Source organism: Cyprinodon tularosa, unplaced genomic scaffold, assembly GCF_016077235.1.
Source record: "Cyprinodon tularosa strain WSP-4 unplaced genomic scaffold, ASM1607723v1 ctg551, whole genome shotgun sequence".
Lineage (NCBI taxonomy): Eukaryota > Metazoa > Chordata > Actinopteri > Cyprinodontiformes > Cyprinodontidae > Cyprinodon > Cyprinodon tularosa.
This window is the reverse complement of record NW_024039287.1, coordinates 1,168,527-1,196,520: the sequence shown is the minus strand read 5'-3', so window position 1 is coordinate 1,196,520 and position 27,994 is coordinate 1,168,527. Positions and strand designations below refer to the sequence as shown.

The 27,994-nt window shown below is 37.0% G+C and overlaps 2 protein-coding genes across 3 annotated transcripts in view; one reads left to right on the top strand and one right to left on the bottom strand.

Moving 5' to 3' along the window:
• LOC119796527 (dedicator of cytokinesis protein 2-like) overlaps nt 1-27,994 on the top strand; it is a 132,784-nt gene that overhangs the window by 64,951 nt on the left and 39,839 nt on the right. The window lies entirely within an intron of this gene.
• LOC119796528 (protein INSYN2B) lies at nt 424-27,994 on the bottom strand. Of its 2 annotated transcripts, none has more exons than XM_038305126.1 (4): nt 27,861-27,994; nt 10,352-12,238; nt 7,139-7,213; nt 424-1,364 (listed from the first exon to the last, which is right to left on the bottom strand). In XM_038305126.1, exons 2-4 carry the CDS (start codon nt 11,899-11,901, stop codon nt 1,181-1,183), a joined length of 1,809 nt encoding a protein of 602 aa, XP_038161054.1. In that variant the 5' UTR covers nt 11,902-12,238; nt 27,861-27,994; the 3' UTR covers nt 424-1,180. The 2 variants fall into 2 exon arrangements, with proteins under 2 accessions (XP_038161054.1, XP_038161055.1); XM_038305127.1 differs by having other exon boundaries at nt 1,232-1,364; nt 7,125-7,213.

The window sequence follows — 27,994 nt, the reverse complement described above, 5'->3', positions numbered from 1 at the left end:
GAAATTAGAACTCAACTTTTAGATTCCCTATTTATATTAAATCAATGTTATGATACTGGCCCCACTAACAGTTCTACATTATTAATGATGGCTAGGTTTTAAAAACAAAGTGACAGTGTGGTAAGAAGCGCTGTGGGGTCCTTGGACTTGATAAAGTGCTATACAAGCACAGGCCAATTACCATTTACCACAGATGGTCTGGATCACAAGTAGAATAAAGGTGACCTTTATGCATGCATATGTAGGAAAAGTTATGTCTTGGAATTTAGTTGATTTATTAAACAGTGTAATTTGGTGGTCATAAACCCTTTTTGTGGAAGTATCTGTATGCATAGTGTGTGAAACTCCTTGAATTGAAATTAAGCCTCAGAAAAAAATTCAATTTTTGCTGAAAAATAAGAGAGAAAATCAATCACTCTGTCAGTCGGTGTTGACAGAATTTTTTAATAATCTGACACAGACTTGTCAGTCTTTCATCAACTGTCTATCACATTGTCTCTTAATGTATTCGTTGTGGAATCTCTATTATGCTGTTGATCCACTGAGCAAGCGCACCGTTTCCACATGGGTCATCTGCTTCTATTCCCCAACATGTCTCTAGTAATTTAAAGGTTGTACATTCATATTTCAGCAAAAAAGCTTCCAAATGAATTTCCCAAATAGTTTATTTCCTTGGTTTTACATCATGTCTGCTGCTTATTGCTGCGTCTCCTTCCATAGATCTGTCAATCCATGTAGCTGGCTGGCTTCTCAATCCATTTGATATCAGAAGTCTTTCTCAGTTATCCTCTACAGCTTTGGTTTAAAAAGTAGCTTCATTACTTTAATTGTAAGTTAGTTGCGAAATCAACTCCTTACGTTTTTTTCCTGCTGCAGAAGGGGTCATCTTCTAAGGTTGAGAATCTCATTCTCATTAGGATAAACATTTCTTTCCATCCCCATTTTTCTTCTCTGTGGTCAATGTTGTATTCTGTCCGGCCTTTGAATGAGAAGCTGTGAAAATAATCCTATTACATGGAAAATGTAAGAAAAAACATATTGGTTTCAATATGTTCAAACTTGGGTTCTTTGTACATCTGTATGAAAAAGTTCCTCAGCAGCAGAAAGTTTTGGCTCATGTGAAATAAAATCAAGGGTCTTATGCACCTGCTGCCCAGGAAGATGTATTAGATTTTGACACTTAGAGCCACCAGAAACACTTCTTCCGCAGTTTTTTGACACGTGCCTTGGTGCTGGGGCGGCTGGAGGACAAAGGAGCTGGTGTGGGCTTGGTCTGAGTTGGGGCAGGCACATCATATTCCCCTTCTAGGGCTTCAATTACCCCTTGAAAACGTCCTTCCTGCTGTCGGAAATCATGCTCCACACTGTATGGAAGACAGAGAGGGGGTGAAAAAGTTAAGAGGAAAAGGAGAAAAAGATGGATCGTGATTGGTGGGGTGTCTGTTGGTATATTCAACTTGCATTGTTTCTTAGAAATAATATTGCTGCAAAACTGTGGAAAAAGAAAAACAAAAGATAATATGAAAGGTGTAGGGGGAAGTAGTACAAAATCTTTGCAATTATAAAATGTAGCCACAACATAACAATGCACTAAAGGTTAAAATAAAATGCATTTTAAATCCTGTTTTACTTTTAACTTGGAGTGTTCGCACCTTAACACACACCATTGCTTTAAAGCAGACATCAACTCAGTACACTTTTCACGTCCAGAGTATCCTTCTCCACTTTATGCACCAGTAGATCACAGACTGGTAAATTGAGAGTAGGAGGAGTATGAAAAGGGAAGTGGAAGAGAGGGACATTTGCACAATGGAGGAGCTTAAGGAAGGAGTAAGGGAGGAACTTCTTAACTGTCCAGAAATGTTCAAAGCAGACCCTTTTTACTTTCTATCTTATTCCCTCTTTCCTTTCTCATCTCTCTCTTGTGCTCTCTTTTTTCTGCTTTTTTTGCTGCAGGTCATGATGTGGTAGTCTATGAGCTTCTCGCTCCATTTTGGTAATAGTATTTGTGTGTTTGTGTGGGTGGGCGGGTGTGTGCTGAGCCGGATTAAAGGGGTGGAGCTGAATAGGGCCTGGCATCTGGAGTTAATGAGGCACATGATGAGGCAAGGAGAGCAGATACAACTAACCATCCTACCCTCTTCCTATATCCTAACCCCACAAAACAAACACTTCATGACAAACACAGAGAAAACACAGACGCACTTGTCTGGCAAACAACATGCATAAGAGGTCCCTCAATAAAGGCTCATACCTAAGCAACGAGGGAAAAACAGCAATTTGATGTTTAAAAGATGTAATGCAGAGTAAGTAAAACAAGAGCCCTCTGGAAAAATAAAAGACAGAATAAATTGAGGTGCAAACAGAAATATTAACGAGTAAGAGATGAGCTATCGTGGCTCCCTAAAAACAAAACAAACTCACTTATAGTGGGGAATAACAATAAGGGAATAATAATTTAATGAGAGAACAGATAAAGGCTTATTAGGCATAGAGGAAAGTAGATGTGTTCAAAAAATAATTAGGAAATTGGAGTTCAAATCCAGACAATGAATACATAGGGATAATGTTCATAGACAAAACTGTACCAGGAGACGCTAGCCAGTAGGTCAGTTGAAAAGACCATCATATGTTTGCGGCAAAACAACTAACAAAGCATGCTAATGGTTACCTTAACATATAGGCTTTAGTTGTGTATTTGATCGAAAGCACAAAAAATCTATTCTATAGCACAACTAGGATGTGAAGGTTGGAGCTTAAGCTGGACCGCAGGAGAACTGCCCTTTGTCGTGTTCATAACTTTAATGGACAGGATTTCTTGGTGAGGCTAGTGGCCAGAACTTGGCATAAGCCAGATTAATCCATGCAGAGGGGAGTGGTGGCCTAGTGGTTAGGGCATTGCGCTTGGGTTCCAAAGGGTCTGAGTTCAAGTCCCACTTCCACGGACTGCTACTCTGTGTCCCTGACTAAGAGCCTTAAATTGACACTGCACAATGGCAGTCCACTGCTCCTCAAGGGGATGGGTTAAATGCAGAGAGTTCATTTTTTTTGCTTTGTACTTGTGACAATGTAATGACAATAAAAGTTGAATTCTGAATTCTTCTTTCAGCTTAATTTATCAATATAGGAAGCCTCCTGTAGAAAACGTTCGCCAAAGGGAGGGACATTCAGAACTGAACAATTTTCCGTCGAGTTTTAAGCCAATCATAGTTGCAGTACAAGCTGAGATGTAATACATTCTTGATTTGTTTCACAGAGTTAATTGGTAAATTGAACTTTTACCAAATATGGTCGGGAGGAACGTGTATACATCTTACCATCTAAAAAGGCACACTTCGCATCCTTTTGCTTGTTTTTAAAAAAAGAAATAGAACATATTCCAGCTGAAACTAGCACTGCTGTGTTTATTTTGCTTCAGTCTTCCGCCTCTGGTTGACATATTGACATCATACACATCACTGCATTTCCTTGGTCTGAAACATTTCGATATCAAGGCGTATGAATCTCTTGGCTTCCTGCAAGATGTATTTTTGGGAGATCTCGCTCCCACCAACTGAGACCTAGAGCATGTGCTGTGATGAAGATCACATAGATATAAGATGTAAAGCTCTGCCGTCCAAAATTGAGTCAGAGAGGAGCCTCTGCTTCTCCAAATTGAGAGGAGTCAGCTGTGATGGATTGGCCATGTGTTACAGATGGCCCCAAGGCACCTTCCTTGGGAGATGTTCCATGCATGCCCCATTGGAAAAAGGCTCATGGGATGGCCCAGAACATGGCGGAGGTACTATAGTTTTGGCTGGTCCTGGGAACCAGTAAAGTGGAGGATGGAGAGTATTTATTTTTTTTGTGTATACTTTTCAGTGCATGGATTTAAAACTATTCAGACCATGTAAGACCATGTACATTTTTAAAAACATAAAGTAAAATCTGAAATCGCATGCTATAATAGACAGAAAGCCAATGAAGAGAAGAAAATTCTGGGGTATTGCACTAATTTAGTTTCACACATGTAAGTAAACCACCTGCATAACTGTACTAACTGGAGGCTATAGTATTAGGAGTTGCATTAGTCTAATCTGCAGGTAACGGAGTAAAGTATGACCTGCTCAAATACATCAGCCCAAAAGTATTACTTTATCTTAGCAAGATCCCTGCACTCACCTGCATCAGCAGTTTAAAGGAACCATTGAGAAAAATATCAATGTGTGTGATATTATCTTTGAAGTAGAAGGATACGCCTAAAGCTCTTTCTGTTAGAGAGCTCCCAAAAAAACAATCTGTTTTGTTTTCATTTAATTTTTGAAAGTTTAGGGACAACCTTTGTTTAATGTCACCAAGGCAGCTCAATAATGGCTAAAACAGTATTTCCCTGCTTCTAAGGTAAGATCACGACAACAGTTAAATGAAATGCAATGGAATAAAAAATTAATCCTTAAAAATATAGATCTTATACAGAAACATACAGTACAAACAAGGCTGAACTCAAAGTTGAGCCTTGGGGCATACTACAACTGAAGCAGCTTACTGTAAGGATTTGTGTTTGCATTAAAAAGTCCTTTCAGAGAGATATGACTAAAACCAATAAAGAGCAGAAGCTTTAATCGCAACACACAATTCTAGCCCCCCAGGGAGGGTGTCATGACCAACTGTGTCAAAAGTTGCTATCAAAGCCGCTAGAATAAAAAGTTCAAAGAATAACATTAAAAACTCTTAAGAGGGAGGTCTCAGTGTTATGAAGTGATTTAAAACCAGTTTGTAGCTTTAATGAAATTCTAATAAAATCAAGATGGGACTGAAACTATTACAAAAACACTTTCTTTAAAGCTTTTGAAAGAAAAAGTATAGAGATAGGTCTATAATTAGCCTTAACAATTGGGTCCAGTTGTGTTTTTCTTGGAGAGGCTGAACTATAGCTTGTTAAAAGCATGTTGGTATCTGTAGCAAGAGAAATATTAATAACTTTCTGAAATAGTCCAGTTAAAAATGCAAAAAAAAAAAAAATTGAACATATTATCTATTTGTATATGGCCAACATTGTTACATTAACAATATGATTAAATGATTAAAGCCGAAGTGAACTGAGTCTTGATGGTCTTTACAGGCTCTTGATCACGTGAAAAACATTCAGTGATTTTAGGGGAAAAGTGATGGATAAAAAGAGGAGTTTGTAAAAGTTTTCCTCACATAATAAAAAAGGATTTCCTTTCTGCTATGTGATGTCAAAGTTTTTGTCAGTGCAAGTCATTTAGATGAACATGTCAGTCCCAAAAATAGATTATCCTCTGCTTGTATAATACATACGAAAGAGAACTAAATGGACATACAGAAGCACTCATCTCAAAGTCGTTAACATTTTAAAATTAAGAAACTGGTACCTATTTATGAGTCCTCAAAATTTTTGTTTATTTTATTTTCTCAGATGTACCTAACTGATCCTTTGTGAAATTGATCAGCATGTACAGTAGAAGTTTATCTAAAGAATAAAAACAAACAATAACACAATGACTAGAGGATAAAGAAGTTGTTTAATTTTTAGAGAAATTCAATAAAAATAAGGCAAAATCTGTGTTTAATCAACTAAGCAGATCTAAAAACCAAATTATTGCTCTGTTTCAAAACTTTCTTTTCATATATAGTCAAAATTCATTTATTTTCTTCTTGTGTTTAAAGTGCCACTTTGGGAATTCAGTGCATTTGGTGGTCTCTTAAAAGCATTCTCAAACTTTTCAATGTATTTTTTTTTCATCAAATTTATTACTCTTGCACTGTCTCTGAAAAGCCTCTAAGGGGTTTGATTAAATTTGCATGAAAAAGCTTTTTGTGTGTTTTCTTGTTTAAGCAAAATGTTGTGTAATTTAAAGTGCAGTCATGTTTTAATTTACTTTCAAAAGATAGAGGCTAGTTTTTGTGAAGTGAAGTTGTATATCTTTGCGCTTAAAACACACAAAATTCTTCTACAATTCACAGATATATTGGATCTAATTGGGAATGTTTTTATTTGTGCTATAGCCTTATTTCTTTTTTCTCTAAATGCTTTGTCATGTTTAGGGTCAAGCATAGGGGCTGGCTGGCTGTTGGTATTTGAACGATCTTGGACTTGTTACTGGTTTATTTAGAATTCACAGCTAACTGAAGTTTTGTGTTTCATCACAATGTCAATCAACATGGTCGACTTTGTTGATCAGTGTAGATCCATATATTGTGTGTTATACCATATAACTGTTCTTCTAACTGTAAACTAACCTTAACTTGGAACAAAGGGAAAAAAAGGATGCACAGAGAAAGAGAATAAGTTGTATGGAAGCTATAAAGAGAAGAGGCACGTAAATATAGGAAAACCAAGCTGAAGTAAATTGCTTACTAAGATAAAGAAAACTATAGAAGCATCGTTGTTCAGAAGAATCTCTTTGTCTACAGAGAATTAACTACTTATACAGTTGTTAATTCTCTGTAGCGGATAAAGTAAATTATTGATTAAAACACAGTGTTTTAAAGGAAATCCAGGCATGTGAGGCATATTTTCTTTTCTTTTTTTCAAGTGTGCTGTGGGTATGTGAATATGTGTTTGTTCTGTCTTTTATCCTGAAACACACATGACTATATATAGTTCTCCCTCAAGTGTATATCTCATGGCTCAATGCGAGGCACTGATGGCAAACATTGATGCATGGACAGAATGAACAGATGGAATCATATTTATAATTGATATATGTGAATGGAATATAAGATTTGATGGAAGTGATTGCAGAAACTAAACGCAGGAGAAGAGCAACTTTACAAATTGCATATTACAGTTGAATGACTTTTTTAGACAAGTTACATATTAGATGACAGGAACTGGAACGATCATATTCTCCTTTCATCAATGTATGGCCTGTTTGCGTTAAACATATATATTTTTTATTGTAGTTAAGTTTTGTCTAACTCGCATGCACAGTTTGCTTTCCCACAGCAGTACCTCAGTGAACTCATAAAATTAAGTTTCCCTATAAATGATATTTAGGAGTTAATCATTTATTTCAGTGCAATGCAAATAAATGTAAAAAAAAAAATGGGCTACAAAAAGCATCCAACAAGGTTTGAGTTATTTCTGTTTAGGATAGGATATATATTGGGTTCCTTACTTTATTTTGGTTACCTGTAAATGATGCAGGCTGTCTTCTGGCAGGTGGAGCAGTTGTTTATGTCTTGGCCAGTTCTGTATGAGCTGCGACTGCAGAAATGACAAATGTCAACGTTCATAAAAACATAAAAAAAAAAAAAAAAAACACGATGCATAGTGTGTTTGACAATAGTGAATAACAGTTGCTGTATTTTTTGACATCATGTTTTTCTATCGTGAGACCACCCTTGTTTTGTTTTTTTAATATCTTGTTTTAAAGATTTATTACCTGAAGAGTAAAATAACTATGATCAATCAAAAACAAGGGTGGTCTACTTAGTTGATTTTGTCCATGACTGTGTGTATATATGCATATGAGTGAGTTCATTCTCACCAATGCAGACAGAGTAACTGCCTGGTGCAGTATTAGATAGATTACCTTTAGCATCAGGTTATCCGTAATCTGTTTGAGTAGCAAGCAATTGTATATTTTATGACAGTAGCTCATTTGTATGTCATTTATTTACTGTGTTGCCCACATCATTGTAATTTTATGATCTAAAACATCAGTTGCAGCCTGTTTTAGCTGTTAATTAGCCTAACTTACATATGCTGCGGTAATAGATCTGCATAAAGGTCTTGCACATCCTCAAGAAAAGTTTAAAAAATAAATAACCACAATTCACACCCCACATTTGTGCTGCACCAGAAATTTACCACAATAATTTTACATCGCATCAAATGGTGCGGCTGGAGGGTAAAGAGGTCTGAAGTGGTTGGCATCCAACTTAATAGTCTGATAATGTCAAATGTCAGAGTCCCAGAATTTGTTTTTTAATGAGATGGCAGCTTTCCCTTTACTATATTCATCGCATTGCCGCTTGTTACTTTGTATTACCCTAAAGCCACATTTTCCGTTGTGATAGAAAATATATTTACAATATGGTTGAATATAAGATAGTTGAATTTAGCGTTAATCAATAAAAAGATAAAAACAATAATTTTCGTTGTGTTCACTGAGTCCGGGATCGACCATTTTTGCCTTAATATAGTAATGCCTCACTCATGACATCTCGGCAGTGACGTCATGGTGTGGTCAGCCTAGGGCCATTCTCCCCGCTTTATAAGCAAAGTCAATTGGAATTACTAGACACATTGGAAATCAACAAAAACTATTTAAGATTTCGAGAGGACTTCATTGAAATTCGCGAGAGCCATAGTTAAACTGACAATGCCCACGTGCGCGTTGAGTACAGTACAGCACTGTGACATTTGTGATCTTGATATCACCTTATATAATAATGAGTTTTATGCCCCTTCTTTAGATAAAGAAAAACACATTTTGTATGAATCTGTCATCCCCATTAAGAGTTTGATTGTCTGTACAGCTCATAGTTATGCTACATAATTGCAATTGTTAAAAATAACACAAATGTGTGGGATAATGTTCTAATGTTTAGTCTCTAAAGGTAATCCAAGACAATCTAATTTATGTCTGAGTATTTTGGGTAGAGCTTAACATAACATGAAACAAACTTAAATGCTAAAGTTCTACTTAAATCAAATCTTGTTTTCCTTTCTTTTTTGAAATTGTGACATTAAGTTGAAAATATCCTAACTGCATTATCAAGTGTTAACAAGGATACAAAATCACAGTGTGAGAATTTGTTAAGCTAATGATCGCTGCAATGTAATCAAAAGTTTTGCCAAGATGCTTTGGATGGCCTTTGCTTGAACAGATTAGCTGAAGGAGTAACTGATTAATGTTGATAAAGTTGACATTTTAATTACAGCTATGTTAAGGGAAACAGTATCACTGCCATCATTCTTCTTCCATCCCACCAACCTTTTTATCAAAGGCAACAGCAGTGAAGAAAAATATTTGCTTTAGGATGAAAAATAATACACGAAACAGATCACAGCGGCAAACTTTAAGCTCAACTGATGCCTTTATCAAAGCGGTCCACTTGGTGTGCTGTCATTGCTGTAACGGATAGACACAGACCCTCCGACTCTCTTTTATGTCTATCTCTCACTTCCCGCCTTTGTGTCTCACTGTCTCTCATTTGTCTGTCTCCCAGTCTGCCCACTAATGTCAGAAATAACCAAACACACACACCCAAAAGGATTGATTCATGAAATTATATGGGGCAAGACAGCTTAAACTCCAGGTTTAGGAGTCTTATTGTGCAGCTTAATCACTAATTGCGGGGTAATCTTATAGGGATTAGTCTTGAGCGGAAACCATCTGTTAACCAGAAGGACGTGCAATAAAATGGGCTAACGGTAAAGATGTAGCCATTTTAGCAGTTATTGATTTAGAAAGTAGATACATCTGGAAAATATGTATATTTATTCAGAGGAGGTAATGGTCAAAATACATACAATTTTGTCACTTTAGGTTTTCTCTGTGTAATGGCACACAGGTGTACATAGCTGTAAAACAATGTGTTTAAGTTTATGATTCATAGTGCTATTGATAGAATTAGTAACATATAGTACCTTGGTACACTTCACTGTTATATTGCAGATGGTAAGAAGGCAGATTTTATTTACAGCTTTTAGAGACAGATATGGTTAATGGATGGAACTGAAAATTATGATGAAGGAAGATAAAGAGATGCTAACAGTGAAGTGGAGTAAGATCTAAAGGTGGAAGATAAACAGTTGCTAAAGCAATTGGAACAGCAGGGTTTAAGGGTTTGCAGATAAACAAAAAGGGATTATTAAGCTTTTCTGGGAAATCATAATGTTTAACTGTGACTGCAGCTCTAAAGGGTGAATAAAATAAAAGTACAGGGGAGGTGTAAGGATCACTTAATTTTATAAAAAGTAAGCAAATTGTATCAGACAATTGGCAGGCACATATATACACACAGTGTTTCTATAGACCTAACATTTAAAAAGCTATTACAAAACCTTGGAAGCCTTTCAGCATATAATGCAATAGAAACTCAAATATACTCTTCTCCATCTTTTGCGCTCCCTTGACAATCTCTTTGCTCCCTCTGTTTATTCTTTCATCACTCCATCTCACTATTGCTTGAACACTTACTATTGCAGTGTGTTCTTTTTTGTTTCTCTATTACTGAATCGCATCTTTTTCCTTTCTTAATGTCTTAAGTACTGGATAGTCAGCATCTGGCTTTGCTCTTTATTTCCTTTTCCTAAACTTCTTACCTTTTTTAAAATCCCCCTTAACTCCCCCTTCTCCTTGCTCTTTAGTTTCTAATGCCCCAATGCTCTCACCCTTCCATCATAGCTTTGCTCTTCTCCAGGTCTTGAATCACATTGAGAAGCACCTTGATCTTCTCCTGATTTGACAGAAGGTTCTCCTCCACACTCTGCAGTTGCCTCTCCAGCCCAGGTGGCGCTTTCAGTGAAGTCCTGTCTAACAGTCCACCGGGTGCTCCGTTACATTGTGCTTTCATATGAGTCTTACAAGGCAGAGTGTTGTCATCAAATGATTTGCTCTTCTGCTTTGTATCCTTGAATTTGATCCTTTCCAAAGATTGTTTAGGGGACTTTGTGGCCTCTTGGTTTTTGATTTGCTCTGCTGGTGCAGCTGGTGTAGGACAGGTCGCCTTAGGAGACTGTTTTGGTGGAAGAAGTGGGATGCTGCTGGATTTTGACTCACGGAGGGAGCATGGCGTTTGAGCCTTTGAAATGTTTTGGAGTGATTCATTAGTTTTCTGGATTTGATTCTGATTGTGATCAGGTTTATCTGTTAGATGTGGTGGGGTTGCCTCAGTGATTTGTGTGGGTGTTGTGTTAGCTGTTGTCCTGTTTGTGTTGGAGTCTATGTGTGTCTCTAATGTTTGTGTGGCTGAGTCCTTATAACATGTAAAGTCTGCAGAATGGGGTCTTAACTGCAGCTTTGAGTCTTTTGTTTGGTTATGACTATTTACTGTGTGGTTAAACTGTGAACTGTGTGTTTTTGGCATTGTGTGGGACAGCTGGCCTATTTGAGCAGTCTTTTTTGATGTGTGCTGCTGTGGGTTGGCTCTGTCTGTGCTTTTGGAACAAGACTGAGAGCTCAGAGCAGCAGAGGCTTTTCTTGACTGGGGAGGAGCTACAGATGTTTTCCGTGCTGGATTTGGTAAAGTCTGGCTTGCTGTTATTTGATTGACTGCTCTCCTGCGACAAGCACCTGTGCACTGTGTAATTTGAGACCGTCTTCTCCCACATGTCGCACAAAGACGCTGTGGCGAGGTTGCCATTATTCGGCAGGGCCGAGGTGTGGTGGCGTGTGCAGCTGAACAAACACTTGATGTTTTTAACACTGAGCGATGGCTGTCTCCTCGCAATGACTGCACCCTTCTCCTCTCTTGGACTGGCTCTTTATCTTCTGTAGCTTCACTGCAAACCCCTCCCACCAAATCTGAGGCTACTACACTTCCATTAATATACCGAGTTGTCCTTTTGTCTTTTGTTTCCTTGGGGTTTGTTTGCATGGTCCTAATCTGGCAATAAACTCCACTCCCTGACCCTTGGGACCCCATGTCGTCCTGTGTAAGGCTGTTGATTTCGTTCTGAGATGTCTCTTTTGACACTGGCAGGCTCTTGCTGTCACTTCTGATAGTTCTTCCTGTGCCAGATGCTAGTGCTTGTTCTGTTGCCATGGTGAGGGGCTGATGCATGTTGGGCTGTTGGCTGCCATGTCGTTTGATTAAGGGAAGAGTCTGCATTCTGGGAGATGTCTGCACCCCAATGCTGCAAAGTGGACCCCATCGCCCCCCAGCCAGAGGAACTCCCAGGGCAGGCACAGGATTAGTTGGATCCGCCACTCTCCTGCCCATGCTCCTCTGTAGATTGGCTCAGCCCCCGGAGGAGCTGAAAGGGATGGAGGCTAGCGATGACATCAGCCAGCCTCAGCAAGGTTATATCCAACAGAGAGAAAAAAGTTCCAGCCTTTGTTTACCAGAATGAATCCAAGTGTCTTTGTAGCAGATTTAGAACGTTTTTTTTGTTTTTTGTATATAAAAGTTGTAGACAGAAGTTCAATAGCCAATAAACTCTGGGGATTCTTCCATTATTGATCCCCTTTGTAGTTTAGCCAACACTTATTGGACATCACTGTCAGAGCCTTTCTCACTTTCTGCAGGTGATGACTTCTTTGGGCATTCCTGATTAGTTCTAGGAAGAATAGACAAAGAAGTAGAGACATAAATGAGAGAAATAAAGGAAGAAATAAGGTGATAAATGGTAAGGCCGGCAAGAAGACACAGACATTAGGCACATTAAGCGCCGTATAAAAGCTTCAACCTCGATTGAATACTCTAACTGATCTGATCGATAAAAGTCTATCTTATAACCAAGGAGAGTTGCATTAACGGTGTTAAAAATTTACAACTGATGTAAGAAAAAAGTAAATTTTCAAGGGTCAAAGGGCTTTTTTCTAAAGCGCTATGACTATGACTGAATAGTCATAACACAGATGCTACTAAGGACTGTCAAAGTGTACCACACAAGGCTCATGATTTTACAGTTCCCCTATGTTCCAATTTTCATTAGTGTTCAGGATATATAGATCATGCCTGAAAGAGTGAAATCCCAACAGTAAGGAGAGGGACTTTGCAATCTGTGGCAGCATGGTAAAATGCTACTGCTTTTTAGTGCCTGTTAGCTTTGTTTTGAGTTTTTTTTTTTTTGTAGACATAACAGAGGCTCCAATACTCACTGGACTTGTTATAACTATCACATTTGGTCTTTGGTGCTTGAAGGATCTGAGGAAAGGAATTTCTGGCCTGCAATTATTGCCTTTACTTAAAATCTATGATAAGCTTAAACCGTTTATTAAATTGAACTGAATTATTGATAAAAACAGATTTTATCTTTAGAGTATTAGTAATTCATAGCAGCATCACAGCAATTAGGGCTGCATTAAGTGGTAAAAAGGGCAGTCCACAGAAAGCTGACTCATACCTGTGCTGTCACCTCGTTGTAATAATAATGAATAATGAAAAAATAATAAAAAGAAAAACAAAAGGTTGGTCACCTCAGTATGCATAGTCAGTTTGATCTGTATTCTAAAGTATGAAAAAGTAATTTAAGCTTTATTTGCTTGGGTAAATTGAATCATGGTGTTAGACAAATGTAGCTTTTAGTATAATTGGCAATTTAGAGGGCTAGTTTTCTGACTCTGCAAAGAACAAATTCCCCAATAGATTTAAGACGTACTTAGGATCAAGAAGGGAAGACAAACAAATGAACAAATCCATTTTATTTTGGGTCTCCTATGATCCCTTCATATTAAATTACTGACAATGTTTTCATTGCAGAATGAAAGGGTACTCATTTTGGGGGGTAGGCTCCTTATTATTTCCTCTTCTATCAACAAAATTACATTATTTAGATGTTATGCTCAGTATTATTGTCACCAGACATAAGCTTCTAGAAGTGTTTCTCTAAATTTCCTTTGCTCAAAAAACAACAGCATGATGTTAGTAGAATCTTTTTGCACAGTACTTGGCACTATGTGAATGTTTTCACTTGTATCAGAGAAGAAAGGAGATCAACTAAGAGAGAGAAAGAACACCAACCAGTCATTGCTGGTTGTTGTTAGAATTTGAAAACATGCTGTTGCTGTAATATGAGGAGGAGTTGCCCACCGTTGCTGCAGGAACAGGGTGACTCTGCTTAATCTCCAAATTCAGGTTGGTAAGGAAAGAGCCTTATCAAGCTTGTATGGTTCAGCAAATCTGAGATTCTGTTTTTCAGTCAAGGGACTTTGGAAGTAATCATTAAATGCAAGCATGACCCTTTGCTTCGTTCCAAATCTGTGGAAATGCACTGTTAGAGAAGATGGATAGATTAATTGCAACAAAAAAAAGCAAAAACATAGCTCTAACAGATATAACAATAAAACAAATCCCTTTTTTTGTCCAAAATTCAAGATGTATGTATATAAAAGTAGAGAAAACAGCAAAAGGCTGAGAGTTTTAACACTAAATATACATTTAAACCTTTGTATTTGGGATCTGAGAGGGAGAACATTTGATGAGATTTTTGCTGCTGATAGATTAGGTTATTTTGAGAACCAGATCTGCACACTACTGGGCCTTTGTCTTTCCAATACCTATTTCAAATTCAGAGGTAATTTTTACAGACAGAAGCATGGTTGTGCAATGGGATCTCCAGTGTCACCAATTGTAGCCAACCTTTACATGGAAGAAATGGAAAAGAGAGCTTTAGACACTTTCAATGGAACACCTCCAAGCCACTGGTTTAGATAAGTGGATGACACATTCGTCAAAATCCAGCTAACGGAAGTGGAAGCTTTCACAAGACAAATCAACTCTGTTGACCATAACATCAAATTAACCAGAGAGGATGCTGAGGACAACAAACTACCCTTTCTGGACTGTCTGGTGAGCATGAAAGAAGATGGAAGCCTAAACATTGAAGTGTATAGGAAACCTACTCACACAGACCAGTATCTTCTTTTTGACTCACACCACCCACTGGAACACAAACTCTGGTCATGAGAACCTTACAACACCAGGCAGAACATGTCCCTACTAAAACAGAAGGGAAGCACAAAGAACAGAAACACATCAAAGATGCTCTACAAAACTGTGGATATCCAAACTGGGCATTTATCAAATCAGCAAGGAAATCCAAAAGACACCTAACAGAAGATGGTGATGAGAAAATTAAACGCAAAAACATCACAATCCCTTATGTCGCTGGAGAGTTTGAAACACTCAAGAGGATTTTCTCTAAACACAAAAACCCAGTACATTTCAAGTCAAACAAAACCCTTAAACAGAGGCTAGTACATCCTAAAGATAAAACCCCCAGACCGAATATGAGCGGAGTGGTATACGCTGTTCAGTGCAGCGAGGAATGCTCTGATCTTTATATTGGAGAAACCAAACAACCTTTCCACAGACGCATGGCCTAACACAGAAGACTCCGCAGTACATCTACACCTTGTGAACAAAGGACATTCTTTTGAGGACCAGAATGTTCACATTCTGGTTAAAGAAAATAGGTGGTTTGAGAGGGGCGTGAAGGAAGCCATCTATGTTAAAAGAGAAAAAACAACTTTAAACAGAGGTGGTGGACTCAGATTCCAGCTTCCATAAACTTACAGTTCAGTTATAGAAATGATCCCTTCCAGATATCACCACACCCCCCACCCCATCACAGAGGAACAAAGTACCTCCCCGCTCCAGCCAGTGAACAATACCTCCTTAACGACCGACCCTTAACAATCATAGACAGGTTTCAGGTATTACAGGAGACAATCCCCCCTTTAACGACACCCCCCCCCCCCCCTTTAACGACCGACCTTCAGAATCATAGACAGGTTTCAGATATTACAGGTTAACAATGGAACCAAATGACCCACTCATCGGTTTCCATTTGCATGTTTCCAGGCGATACAAGGCCTTGTCTATATAAAGACTCAAACTCACTGTGGATCCAGACATTTGAATTGAGAAAGCTTCCTGGAGAGGTAGCGAAACGTCTTCAAATCTAGGAAACCAACTTTGTTATTTATTATTATTTTTAAACTTTTACGGAATTATTTTGAGGAGTGCAACTTAAAAGAGCAGAGAAAACTGAATGAGCAAAGTAGAAAAAAAGTGATGGGACCAAATAGATGAAAACATGTGAGCTGGACTAAGAAAGTAAAGGAACACAAAATCATTGCATTTAATCATTTAATAACAAGAGAAAACTTCAAAAACAACCACTGAAGAAACAAGAACTTTAAGCATTGTTTGAATAATTAAATCTATGAGTTTGTCATCAGTGATCAGTTTTATAGCCCTCAGATATCTTCAAAAAGTTTAAGAAGAGTTTAATTTGTACTACATTCTATTGCATTTTAAATTCAGGCATTGGAAATCTAAGGCACAGACTTCTACTTTTAGATAACTAGAAAATAATGCATTATTTGTATAAAGGTTCATAGATTTCTCAGCTAAATCACCAGTGTTTCACTATCCATGAAATGCTACCAACAGCCAATGTTGGATTCTTAATAAACAGGCGTACTCTAGACAAAGAAAAACACTATTACACCCAGCATGGCGAAGCTAGCCGCTAGCAGTTGTGCATTTTAAAGAGCTAATTAAAAAAAGAAACTATTTGTGAAGTTTTGTTATGTTAAGAAGATTTGTTTTATAACACTTAGGTTCAATAGAGTTCAAATCCTGAAATGACAGAGAATTTGTTTATATTTATTCTGTTAAAGTGAGAAGGATTTGTCCCCTTCAAAGTAAAGGCTGTAACGCCCCGGGGCCTCCTCACACGGTTCTTTTCCTGGGAGCAAGTTATTTACTACTCTTAACTCAAACTCGTTAAAACCATATAAAAAAGGACTATAAAAACAGGAGTAAAAAAGTAACAGAGTTTATTCTAGATCAGGTCGTTACAGGACAGAGAAAAATGCTTAGAGCTATACACAGCTGTGGTCTCAAAAATCACGTCCACAAGCGTCCGGCAAAGTTTGAGCCCCGAACAAGGTCATCACCTGCTTCTTATACCTTGTGAGTCTATGTGTTGCATCATGTGGATGCTTAGCTGTCCGTATCAGAAACTGACACGCCATCCATGTCTTGAACTCCATGCAAGTTGCCTCTCTGTCTCAGGGTTACAGATACAGTAGCTCTCTCCTATCAGTCCGGCTCCAAGATGTGCCCATATCCTGAGTATTCTTAAAGACACAAAGGCTGTCTTGATTAGATGACCTCCGTACACACCACGACATCCACAATGTGAAGGAAGGCCTTCTGCTCTGTCTAATCTGACTAACAAATTAACAGTGCACATGATGTATAAATAATAAAACCTAACAATTCATAGATGACACACTCTATTAGAACCCGCATACAAACTATATAGAAATGAGGCTAAGAAATCTCAGATAGAAATATTTATAGATGTTGCAGTCTTCTCTCATATCACCATGTATTATTTTGCTTTAAAATTTGGATGATTATATAAGGGTTAAAAGGATACAGAACTAAAATATCCATTTTAATAACAACTTTTATAATGATAAAGTAAGAAGAAGAGATTCTAGAATGTTTAATAAAGCCTCACATGCTGCACAAAAAACCCCCCAAAGATATACAGTACTGGGTACGGAAACTATTCAGACCCATTAAAATGTTCCCCTCCTTGGTTTCATAGCAGCCATTTGATATCAGTGAGTATATATATATATATATATATATATATATATATATATATATATATATATATATATATATATATATATATATATATATATATATATTGTTTTTAAGTAAAAAACAATGTGAACTGCTTAAGTATTATTTTTTGCAAAGTCAACAAGTAGTGATTAATCATTTCAAGTATAGCACTGAACTCAATGCATCAGTTTGAATTAAAATATTACAGCAGATTTTATTGACAAAGAAGGTAAACTTTATCATAAGGATGGCATATATATCATTAAGAATATTTAGAGGTTGTACAGTCAGCGTTAATCACAGATATTTCTTCTTTAGCTGCTACTCTTAACTCATTCTGAATGCTTCTCTAATGGTACTTGCGTATTCAGAATTAGAGTCACGCACACGTTCTCTTTTACCAATGGCCTGTCATGATTTATGGTGACTCATTTGATGTCCCCATGCTGTTGAGCAGAATGACAATGGGTACTTAATTTTTCCTTTTTCAGCAGCGCGAGAGACAAATATGGTCCTTCTCTTTAGGGTGTCAGTTTCTATTCAACTGTACAGTATTAAATATTAAAACTGAATTAATACATATCATTGTGCTCGCTGTCAAACCCAAAGAGACAGCACAACAGAACACGGGGTTGTTTAAGTTTAGTGTGCTCAGTCTGAACTGCTCTGCATCTGTTTTTTCTATATTGTTGTTTTGTATTATGAAGAACAAGTGCTGCATATTATTGGTTGTTACTACGTCTCCATAAAATTGACTGAAAGTAGTTTTAGGAATGATGGCTGGTTATAGCAGATCCTGCCAACGCTTTTCTTACCATAGAAGGCAGAGAACATTAGCCAGAGTATATCGCTGTGGAGTCATCGGGTTTACTAAAGGGTGCATAAAAGCCTGGTTTGTTGATATGAAATCCAAACCACAGTTAGCTATTGAAAACCTTTTTTTTAAATCTCTAATGTTACATTATATTATATTAATTCAATTCAGTTTATTTATATAGCACCAATTCACAACACATGTCACCTCAAGGCACTTTACAGTTTAACCAGATCATACAGTCAATTGATTCAAAGTTTTCTATCTAAGGAAAACCAGTTGATTGCATCGACTCGTTGACTCGGATGCAATCCCTCACACTAAGCATGCTTGCAGCGACAGTGGAAAGGAAAAACTCCCTTTTAACAAGGAGAAACCTCCAGCAGAACCAGGCTCTGTGTGAGGGGCCATCTGCTTAGGCCGACTAGGGTTTAAGGAGACAGAAGCGGGGATACAATAAAGATGATGAATTTGTACTTTAATTTAGCAATTTAATTCGTTACTGAAAGCTGCTCTAACATTAGTCTCTTATAATAGGAGCTAGCAAGCATCTAAACTTTTCCTTTGACAATGCTTCAACATTCCTTTGACCCATCTACCTATCTGGAAAATTTTAACTGTAATAAGTACGAAGCTGAGTCTTGTTAACTCTTAGATTTAAGCAAAGTCCAAACACCTTTTATCACCATGGCATTTATCACCATTTTATAACCCAGTTTAATCTAAAAACATTACCCAATTTTATGATACCACAACTGCCATGTTTTGATCTGGATATTATGATTTTTCTGTGATTCTATGTGTAGATATTTGCCAAATATATTCTTTTGCTTTGAGGCCCAAAAATCTTGCAATTTGAATATTTCAAAATATAATAATTTCTTCCACAAAAATTCTTGGGAAATTTTTACCTTTTTTTTTTTATGAAAATGCTTCTTTGGTCCACAACAAAAACATTTTCATGAGTCAGAGGTAGAAAGGTGGATAATATTAGAAAATAAACAAATAGATGCTTATAGCCTTACCTAATATCCTATAGTATATAGCCTAAATTCCCTTACCTCTTTCAGTGATACTTTTTCCCTCTTGGTAGCCTCCCCAATTGGTTTTTATGTAGTATTTGTATCTTACTGTCTGTCATTTTCTCCAGTTCTACATTAACTGTACTGTGGTGCATTTCTATAATCTAGGAAAATACATTCTTACTTTTGTTCTCTATGATCATTTTGTGCCTTCTTCTCCATCTATCTGCATTTTATGACTTTAACTGAAGAATACAAACATGTAACAGGATGAAAATACTTTGGGGACAGTTACACCTTGTAAGGTTCACTGAATTCACTATACTTGATATAAGGTCCATATAACTCATTGCTTTAATTCAGCCCAAAGGTGTTTCTGCGAAGCATAAAATATTGTGCAGATTTCTACACTAAGGGCTTTTTACCTATTTAATTTTTTTAAAAACATTTTCCCTATCACAGCTTTGTGAACTAGATTTTCAATATGGAATATGTCATCTTAAAGGTGGAAATCTTTAAAACAATCACTTAACTTCTTAGATCAACTGTTGATAGAGATTTTCTATTATTTACTAAGCTTTCATAAATTGCTGAGTGCATAAGATAAGGTCTAAAGTCTCCTGCCTACCACTTTGCAGAAGACTGTGATATTTATTTTGGGAGAAAAATGATTGCTGCCATCAGAGAAAAGGATTGTTAGTATACTCAGAGAAAATAAAAATGTGTAATGTTGTGAAAGATTAGTTTCATCTTGGTTATATAAGCAGACAATATTTTTTGTAGGGTTCAGCTTAACTCGGTCAACAAGGTTCCACCTCCCCGCCTCTTTTTCCTCTTTTCATTCAGAATCTGTGCCCCTGTGCGTCTGCCTCATTCTTCACCTCTGACCTGAGGGCTGTCAAGCTGAAAAAGATACCAAGTCCTCAGAAATCAGTATTTATTCTCCAATAATTCTCCACCTTTCTACCTCTTACTGATTCCCTGCCTCCTTTAGGTCCAATTAGATAATCCCCTATCCTCCTGTCACTCCTTAACTATTACCTTCGTTTTGTTGTCCCCATTTTCACACACCCCACTTTTCCATTCTGTCATGCTGTCTCTAATACGTTGTTTTTCTCTATCGCCTCCTTCCGTCTCTATATTTCATCTTAGTCTCTCGCCCACACTGAACCTCATGCTGTGCTAAATGAACAAGGAGGAGAAGGGGAGGAAATGCTGTCAGATGTAGGATGAAGGTGAGTGTAAGGGGGTTGGCAGGGAACAGAGGGGGACAAAGCTAAAAGGCGGTGGAAGGATTACGGATGAGGAAGAATCACAAAACAAGTTAAATTGGATGAGTGTGTCAATGACATTAAAAAAGGCCTTTTTTCATAGTATGTTTTAATCTACGATGCTCAGAGATTGAGAAATTTCCACAAAATAGAGATGCATAAAGAGAAGGACATCAAAAGAGAGGAAGAGAAGGATCTTAGATCTGATGGCCAGAAGTGAGCACACACACTGCAAGTATGTTTAAGCATCTGTTTCCTTGCATGCAAAGTCACTCATCTTGTAAAAGCCCCAGGGAGTATTTGGAAAGTCTGCTGCTTTTTATGACAATGTTTTATAAACACAACAAGTTTAATTTACCAGTTTGTGGCTTTGCATTTTTAAAAAACTGTCTATAAAATTGCCTGTGTAAGTGAGACCCAATGGGTTTTCCTTCATGTGTGAGAGCTCACCTACACCTTTGCAATGGCATCAGAGCACTGAATGCTCCAGCGAGTCGAGTCCCCCTGTCGTTTCAAGGTGAGCCTAATTTTTCACCACCGATTGACAGGCCCTCGGCGTGTGGGTTTGTGTATGTGTTACGGTGACTGAGATTTCCTTTACGGCTCTGTAATCACGCTGCTTCTCCAAGTATCTATCTCTCACCCACTCACTGCCGGAACAGAACAAATACATTACAACAGTCCTCTTTCTGACCCGGGTTGCAATTGAAAGCGAGAGAGGAACTGAGTCCTCTATAGCAAGTATTTCATTCGGTACAGGTGTCCAAAAAGCTTTTAGAAAATAATTTATTGGAATAAAGTTATCTCACACTGTACAGAGAAACCCAACATTTCATTTAGTATATTTAGTCTGTGTGGGGGGAAAAAACTTGAACGTGAATTTATTTATTTTTTCCTCGATGGAAAATATATTGTTGTCTTTGCTGTTGATACTTTGTATAACTCGTTGTGAGGAGGGTAAGATTTCATTCTTTATTCAGACAAACAGATCTTGATCTATTTCTCTTTACACACTATCACTAGATTGCCCAGAATCTTGGTTCTGGGTCAGGTCTACTGTTCTCCTCCATTCAGCTAACCCTAGGGTGTGATTTAAATCTAGGAAAGGAAATAGCCATAAAAGAAGTTTCATTTTGTGTCTGGTGAACCATAGATGTGCTGATTGCATAGATGTGGTGATCATAGATGTCTGCTTGGAAAACTATGAATCAATTTGACTGTATGATCTGGTTAAATTGTAAAGCGCCTTGAGACGACGTGCTGTGTATTGGCGCTATATAAATAAACTGAATTGAATTCAATTAGCTCATATCTTGGAGGCCATTATTTCCTTGAGAGACAACAAATATTTAGCTGAAATATGTCCTGCTTTACAATGCTGGAGGGATGCTGTGATCAAATAAATTGATCAAACCTTGGATTCATGCGGGGAGCAAGCATTTGGCCCTGACCATAGAACAGTTAACTGGGGTTGTGATAGGACAGTCCTCAGGCATTTTGTGATTCCACTTAAAGCTCACTACATTGCCACTGTCCTTAAAGGCTGGAACTATGCAACCTTACAGTTTTCCTTTGTTTAAGTTGTCCTTTGGCTAACTTAAGCTAGAGGAAGTATTTATTTCTCTTCTGGGCAGAAAATATAATTTCTGGAGGGGGATGTCTTGGTTTTTTGAGCAACCCAGTAATGAAAGTCTATCAGGTGCTGTAACTGATAGAGTCAACAAAGTTTGCATTTGAACTTTAAATGATTAAGTGTTGATTGTATCTCACATTATGAGAAGCATTTGATTATGACAGAAGGTATATTCATATATTTGTGTAGGTGAAACCTTCTGGGTCACTGATGATAAGAAAATAGCTGGTAATGACATGCTTACAAGTCAGTTAGACTTTTGGAAATATTTTTAGTATTACAGAAGTAGTAAATATCTTGTACCTTGACACAATATATATTTCTAACAGGTTAAGAGATGAACAGCAACACAAACATTCCTTACTTACTTTCCTCCAGATACCTGTGCAGTCATTCTTTGGCACTGAATACCCTTTAATCGAACCTGCCTTTATAACAACTCTCCTGGGACTATATTCACAGCTCTTTGGGAAGTCTCCACACTTCTAGACCGCCTTCATGGAATCTCTCACTGAGTCAATGATGCTGCGATCAGAACTCAGTGGGAGGTTCATCACTTCCAGCAGGACTTTATGTTCAGTTCTTCTGCATATTGTGTGGAAAACTTGTTACAGAAAGCAAGAGAAGCCATTTTGGAATAAGCTAAAAAATTCTGTCTTTAAGCTATCCACGATGGACAAACTATAGTACGGTTAAGAAAATCACAGAACAACCAAGATAATTTTTATAGTCATTTTCTAAGGATTTGGGACTCCCATAAATAACAGTAAGAGTCATTACCCATGTATTACAGTAACAAGGTAGTAAGCCTCCTAAAATTACTCCAGGAGCATATACTGTATATGACTCTTCCTGAAGGTCACATAAATAAACCAGTGTTTTGGCCTCATTACCTTAATTAAGTTAGGGTGTTCATGATTTAGTAAAATGAAAGATACTTACTAAAGCTGGCATTTATGGGAGAGTTTGAAACCCCTGCTAACAAATAAAAATACAGAGGTATACTCATTTACAAAACTTCGATGATCTCCAAATTATTTTGGTAAAAAAACAAGATGCCTGAAGTTGTACTTTTTGGAAAATTTTGCATCTCATTATATCTTTCCAAAAAAAAAAAAAAACATTTTACATCCCAACAGTTACACATTGTGGCGTTAGTCTAACTGATGTTGTTGCTGCCCAAGGACTTGGATAATTTCCCATATTCGGCGCAAGCATGAATTCTACAGAAAATCTTGAGGCAAAATGTAGAACCATTAGTCAAGGACCCCAAGCTCACGTGTGTTTTGTAGGAGGACGAGTACAGAAGCAAACCACGAGTCCTGCTCTTAACTGCAAAAGGAAACCAAATTAATCTTTAAGAATGGCTTAATCAATGTCTTGACTTACACCCAATTTAGATTCTGTGGCATGAGCTTGAGCATGCCTTTGTGCTCTAAAACCTGGCACTGAGGCATATAACAAAAGAAGTTATTCACTTTTGCCAGGGTGAACGAAAATAATTAGAAAGATGCCTGGGATAAATACCCGCTTGGGCAATGGTTTCACGTGCAGCATTTCAGATTGCAAAAAACATGCGTCTCCTGGATTCTGGATTTGCTTTTGTTTCTAGAAACACCTGCTTATCTCATCTGTCTTTAAGTGTTATGTTACAAAAATTTTTGCCTCCCAGAAGTGCAAATCTAGTAATGATAATTCAAAAGAAACTGACACAGTCTTTTCTGCAGCTGGTTCCTAATGCATTTTAATTTTGTCCATCTGTATTATGTGGGAGCAATGCAATTTAATCAGCATTTTAAGTGTGGAGCCAGATGCCTTTAAAAGGTTACTGTTCATAATGCAAGAGCTTAATGTCTCTATGACGCTCAGATAGTAAAAGATGCAAGTGTTTTGAAGATCCTTATTGTCCATTGAAACTGCTCAACATGCAACCAAAGCACTTAAGTATTTCATAGATACAGGTCCTCTAATTTCATTTATTTTACATGTAACTTAGTAAGTGCACATAACCCCTCCCCCCCGTGCCTTGTGTGGGGATTTTCACAATAACATGATGCATGTGATCAAACTCCTTTCTGTGCATGGGTTTTGTGAGGAAAAGCTGAAAATAAAGTAAACAGCAGCCTATGGAGCAGAGAAAATTAGATTTTGGCCTTTTTAGAAATCCTCAGATTAGGAAAAACACATTCCAGCTGGAAGTCCTTCTAAAGAACTTGTTCCATCTGCAATATATTTAGACTCCATATAATGTGGAAATCGATTTTGGCAGGGATTACTTCTTGTTTTCCCCACTAATAACCTTATCAATGTAAGAAATTATTTGAAAAAGAAAATTCCAATAAGGTTCGTGATTACACATAATAAAAACTCATCCTGAGTCTTAAATTATGAAACTGTATCACAGGTCAAAGGGTTATATTTCCATATGCTAATTTTATAATGATACAGTACAAACTCATTATCATTTATAATATGGAATTATAAGTAGGACAGTTTGAGAAGCAGTGGGCTATTTCCTTTGACAATTCCTCAGACTCCTTAAAACAAACAAGGAAACATTTAGAAAAAGAAACAATATTGGCTAATCCATCTACTGGTCTGATTCATTTGTATTGTTGTTGGCTGGAGGAATTTATGTGATGTCTTGGTTGAGCAACTGAGCAGGGAAGCAAATGGAAATGCTGAATATTTATGAGCTACTCTCATCCAAACATCCAATAATAAGAGAAACACTTGATATGAAGAAGAAGTGGCTTTGTTGTGCTAAGACATGAAAACAAAGCTCCAGACTTAAGGCACCTGCAGTAATTCAGGTGCAAAAGCAAATGACTCCTTTATAAGTGGCTAACAAGATGTAATAGGATTCTTACTCTCGCATGTTCTTTCAGCTTTAGTTTCAACTCATCTCCTAATTTTCTCCTAATCAACATTTTTAAGTGCTCTTCAGTCCTCTCATCTTTATACTTTCACAACTTTTTCAACTGTGAGTGTAGGTAAAATACTGCTCTAATGGCTTTTGAAGAAACCTGCCACCTGGGAAATATTGCACAGACTAACAGATAATTATCAGATTCTGGATTTAAATATCATGTGGTTAGTTGGACTATTTAAAACAGTCAGTAACCCTTAGTTTATTATATTCCCTCATAATGCTGTGTTGGTCAGAACAGCTACTATAATTCTTTCCCTCTGACTTCCCTGTCCCTCTATCTTTCATTGCATTTCATCTATGTCTCATCACTTTATCAAAGTCTGTCCGGCTAACGGAGCTGCTAAATTGCTAGCGACACTCTCTCTCTCAAACACAGGCACAGTTTTTTTTTTCTCCCCCTTGTGTGCCTGTCAGTCCTTCTTTAACCTCCATTTGCTCTTTCTCCATATCATCCGTCACTGTCTGGTGAAAAGCTATGGAACGAAAGCAAATGTGGGTTTATTGTTGTCACCTATTGATAAAATGTGTTCGCTGTGAATCACATTAAACACCTTTCAAATTTTAATTTAGCCTTTATTTGAGTCTTATTGTGTTAGGCATGGTTTTTATTAACAGGTAGGATCTGTGAGTTATTCATTAGTGAATACAAAAATACATCACTTAACTTGAACAAGCTCAGAAACAACATATCTAAGACATGTAACCCACTGTTAAAGTAAAACATTTAAACATTTTAGCTTATGAAGTGATTCATTAACATAGGAAGATAGATGTTTTTTATAGGTAAAAGTTTTATCTTTTATGATCACCAATTCCTTCTACTTTTAGATCTTAATAATTCTTAAGAAGTACCAAAATTGGAAAATATCTATCAGATCAGACTCATCTATTTTCTTATTAGATTTTTAACAACTCTATTTACTGATCAGCAGGACGGATTCAGAAAAAAAAAAATCTTTTAAAGTCAGTAAGCTAGATGAATAAAAGCTAAAGTAGTCCCACCATTTTTACTGTCTGAACGTTTTTATCAACAAATCATGATCCAAATTTTTTTTACGTTTACCAAAACCCCCTGATATAGGTGAGCAGATATGCATTGTTTGATAAATGTTGGGGATATTGTAATATCTTATTTTTTTCCTTATATTACCACAATTAATTAACATAACCCCTTTTTTTGTTCACTTTTGTAGCACAGAATATTTTGTCAAAGCCAAAATTAGCAGGTGACACCTGAAAAGAACTAGATTTTTCTGCTTCTGCAAGGCATAAAAAAACCAATTACAACACCTGATAAAATACAAAACTACTCTTTTAACATTCCGTTAGGGTTTAATAACTGACTTATACTGTCTGTTTATGTTTGGCAGAAATGGACAGCAAAGGAGCTCAAACTTTTATATGGTGGCATAGATGTACTGGTTGCTAATTAAACTTTGCATTGATCAATGTACAAACATCAGCCCTTTTTACATAGAGGAGCTAGACTGTACTCTTGAATCCAACATTGTTTTTGCCAAAAGAAAAAAACATCTCAAAAAGTGAAAGCTGGTGCTGCATGAAAGAGAATTTAGTAGTGAGCATTTTGCAGCAATCAACAAAAATATCTTTAGGGGAAAGATACGAAAAAGATTTGATACAAAGCAACGCAACTTTAACGGCTCATGAGTGCAAAGCAAAATGCTGCTCCTAAGGATTTTGCAGAAGCCTGCTCTATAAAAAATTCTGCAAAGATAAACAGATTATATGCAAAGACTGAATTTGAACATCATGCACTTAGTCAGTAAATGACAATTGAAAGAGCAGGAATCTGTCACTTTTAAGTTCCACACTCTGCTGTTTAAACAAGTTTAGAAAATCTTGTGGTGAGAGATTTTACCTCATACATATGTATTCACAGCTTTTTATAATACAGTACATGTCCTAACTGAGTCAAAACATTACATCAGTTTAAGGGGCATATATAGTCAGACACTCTGCAGTGCATCTCCTTGTGCAATCACACTATACTCTAATTTAAGGGGACATTTACCATGTGCTGACCTAAAAAATAAAGGTAGATACTTTAACCCAAACTCGAAAATTCTGATTCAATTACATATATTAATGGGGCTTATGAAAGCAGGCACACAGCTTTAATGTGAATGCATTAACTGAGAATTTGTTCCCTCAGTCAAAGTCTCCCCTGTAATAGGACACATTAGTATAAACATGATTTTAAAGCTATTCCTGTTGCCCTGGCGACCGGTTCAAATGCTTTTAATAACATTCAATTAACACATACAGTCACTAACATAAAGATGTAGAATTCTTATTAAAAACTAAATATAAAATAATAAAAGCACTAAATATAAAAATTAATATGAGCATTGACTGAGCAGAACATGCTTTACGCACACACTCCAGTTCATTCCTATGCATCAAACCTTGTTGTTCAGATGGATTGGATGTCATACCTGCTGGAACATAGATCCGTGTTGATTATATTTTACAACCTTCTTAATAAAAATGCAAAATGCAGTGTTTATACTCATGCAGGTTTTGGGAGTAGACATAGTTTATTTCATAAATCATAGATTAAGAACAAATAAAAGCAGCTGAGATTGTATTTTTCTGATATTTAGTTGAACAGTGCAGGGGTTTTGCATATTTTTTCAACTGCTTCCAAACAATCCCAGATGTCTCTATTCAAATATTCATTCAGAATCTTTAATCTTAAATGAAGTGCTTTGAAACAGAAAGTAATAGCTTTAGGCTGTCAGCCCGGGAACACTCCTGAGAGGGTCGATATAGACCTGGAAATAAAAGTACCTTGTAAGCTTTTATAGTCCATCACTCTTCTGTATACTCCACCCGATACACTTAGTGATATTTTCTAACAGCTGCCTTTGCTTTTGCTTTCAAAGTCACTTACCTTTTCTTATGATCCACTTTGGTCCGCATGCTGGTAGTCCTTTTAGTCCTCGACAACGATCTCTTCTCCTCCCCTCTGACTCTCTACCGCTTTCTATCTCTCCCAGGCTCATTCTGACGCTGCTGATCCTCGTC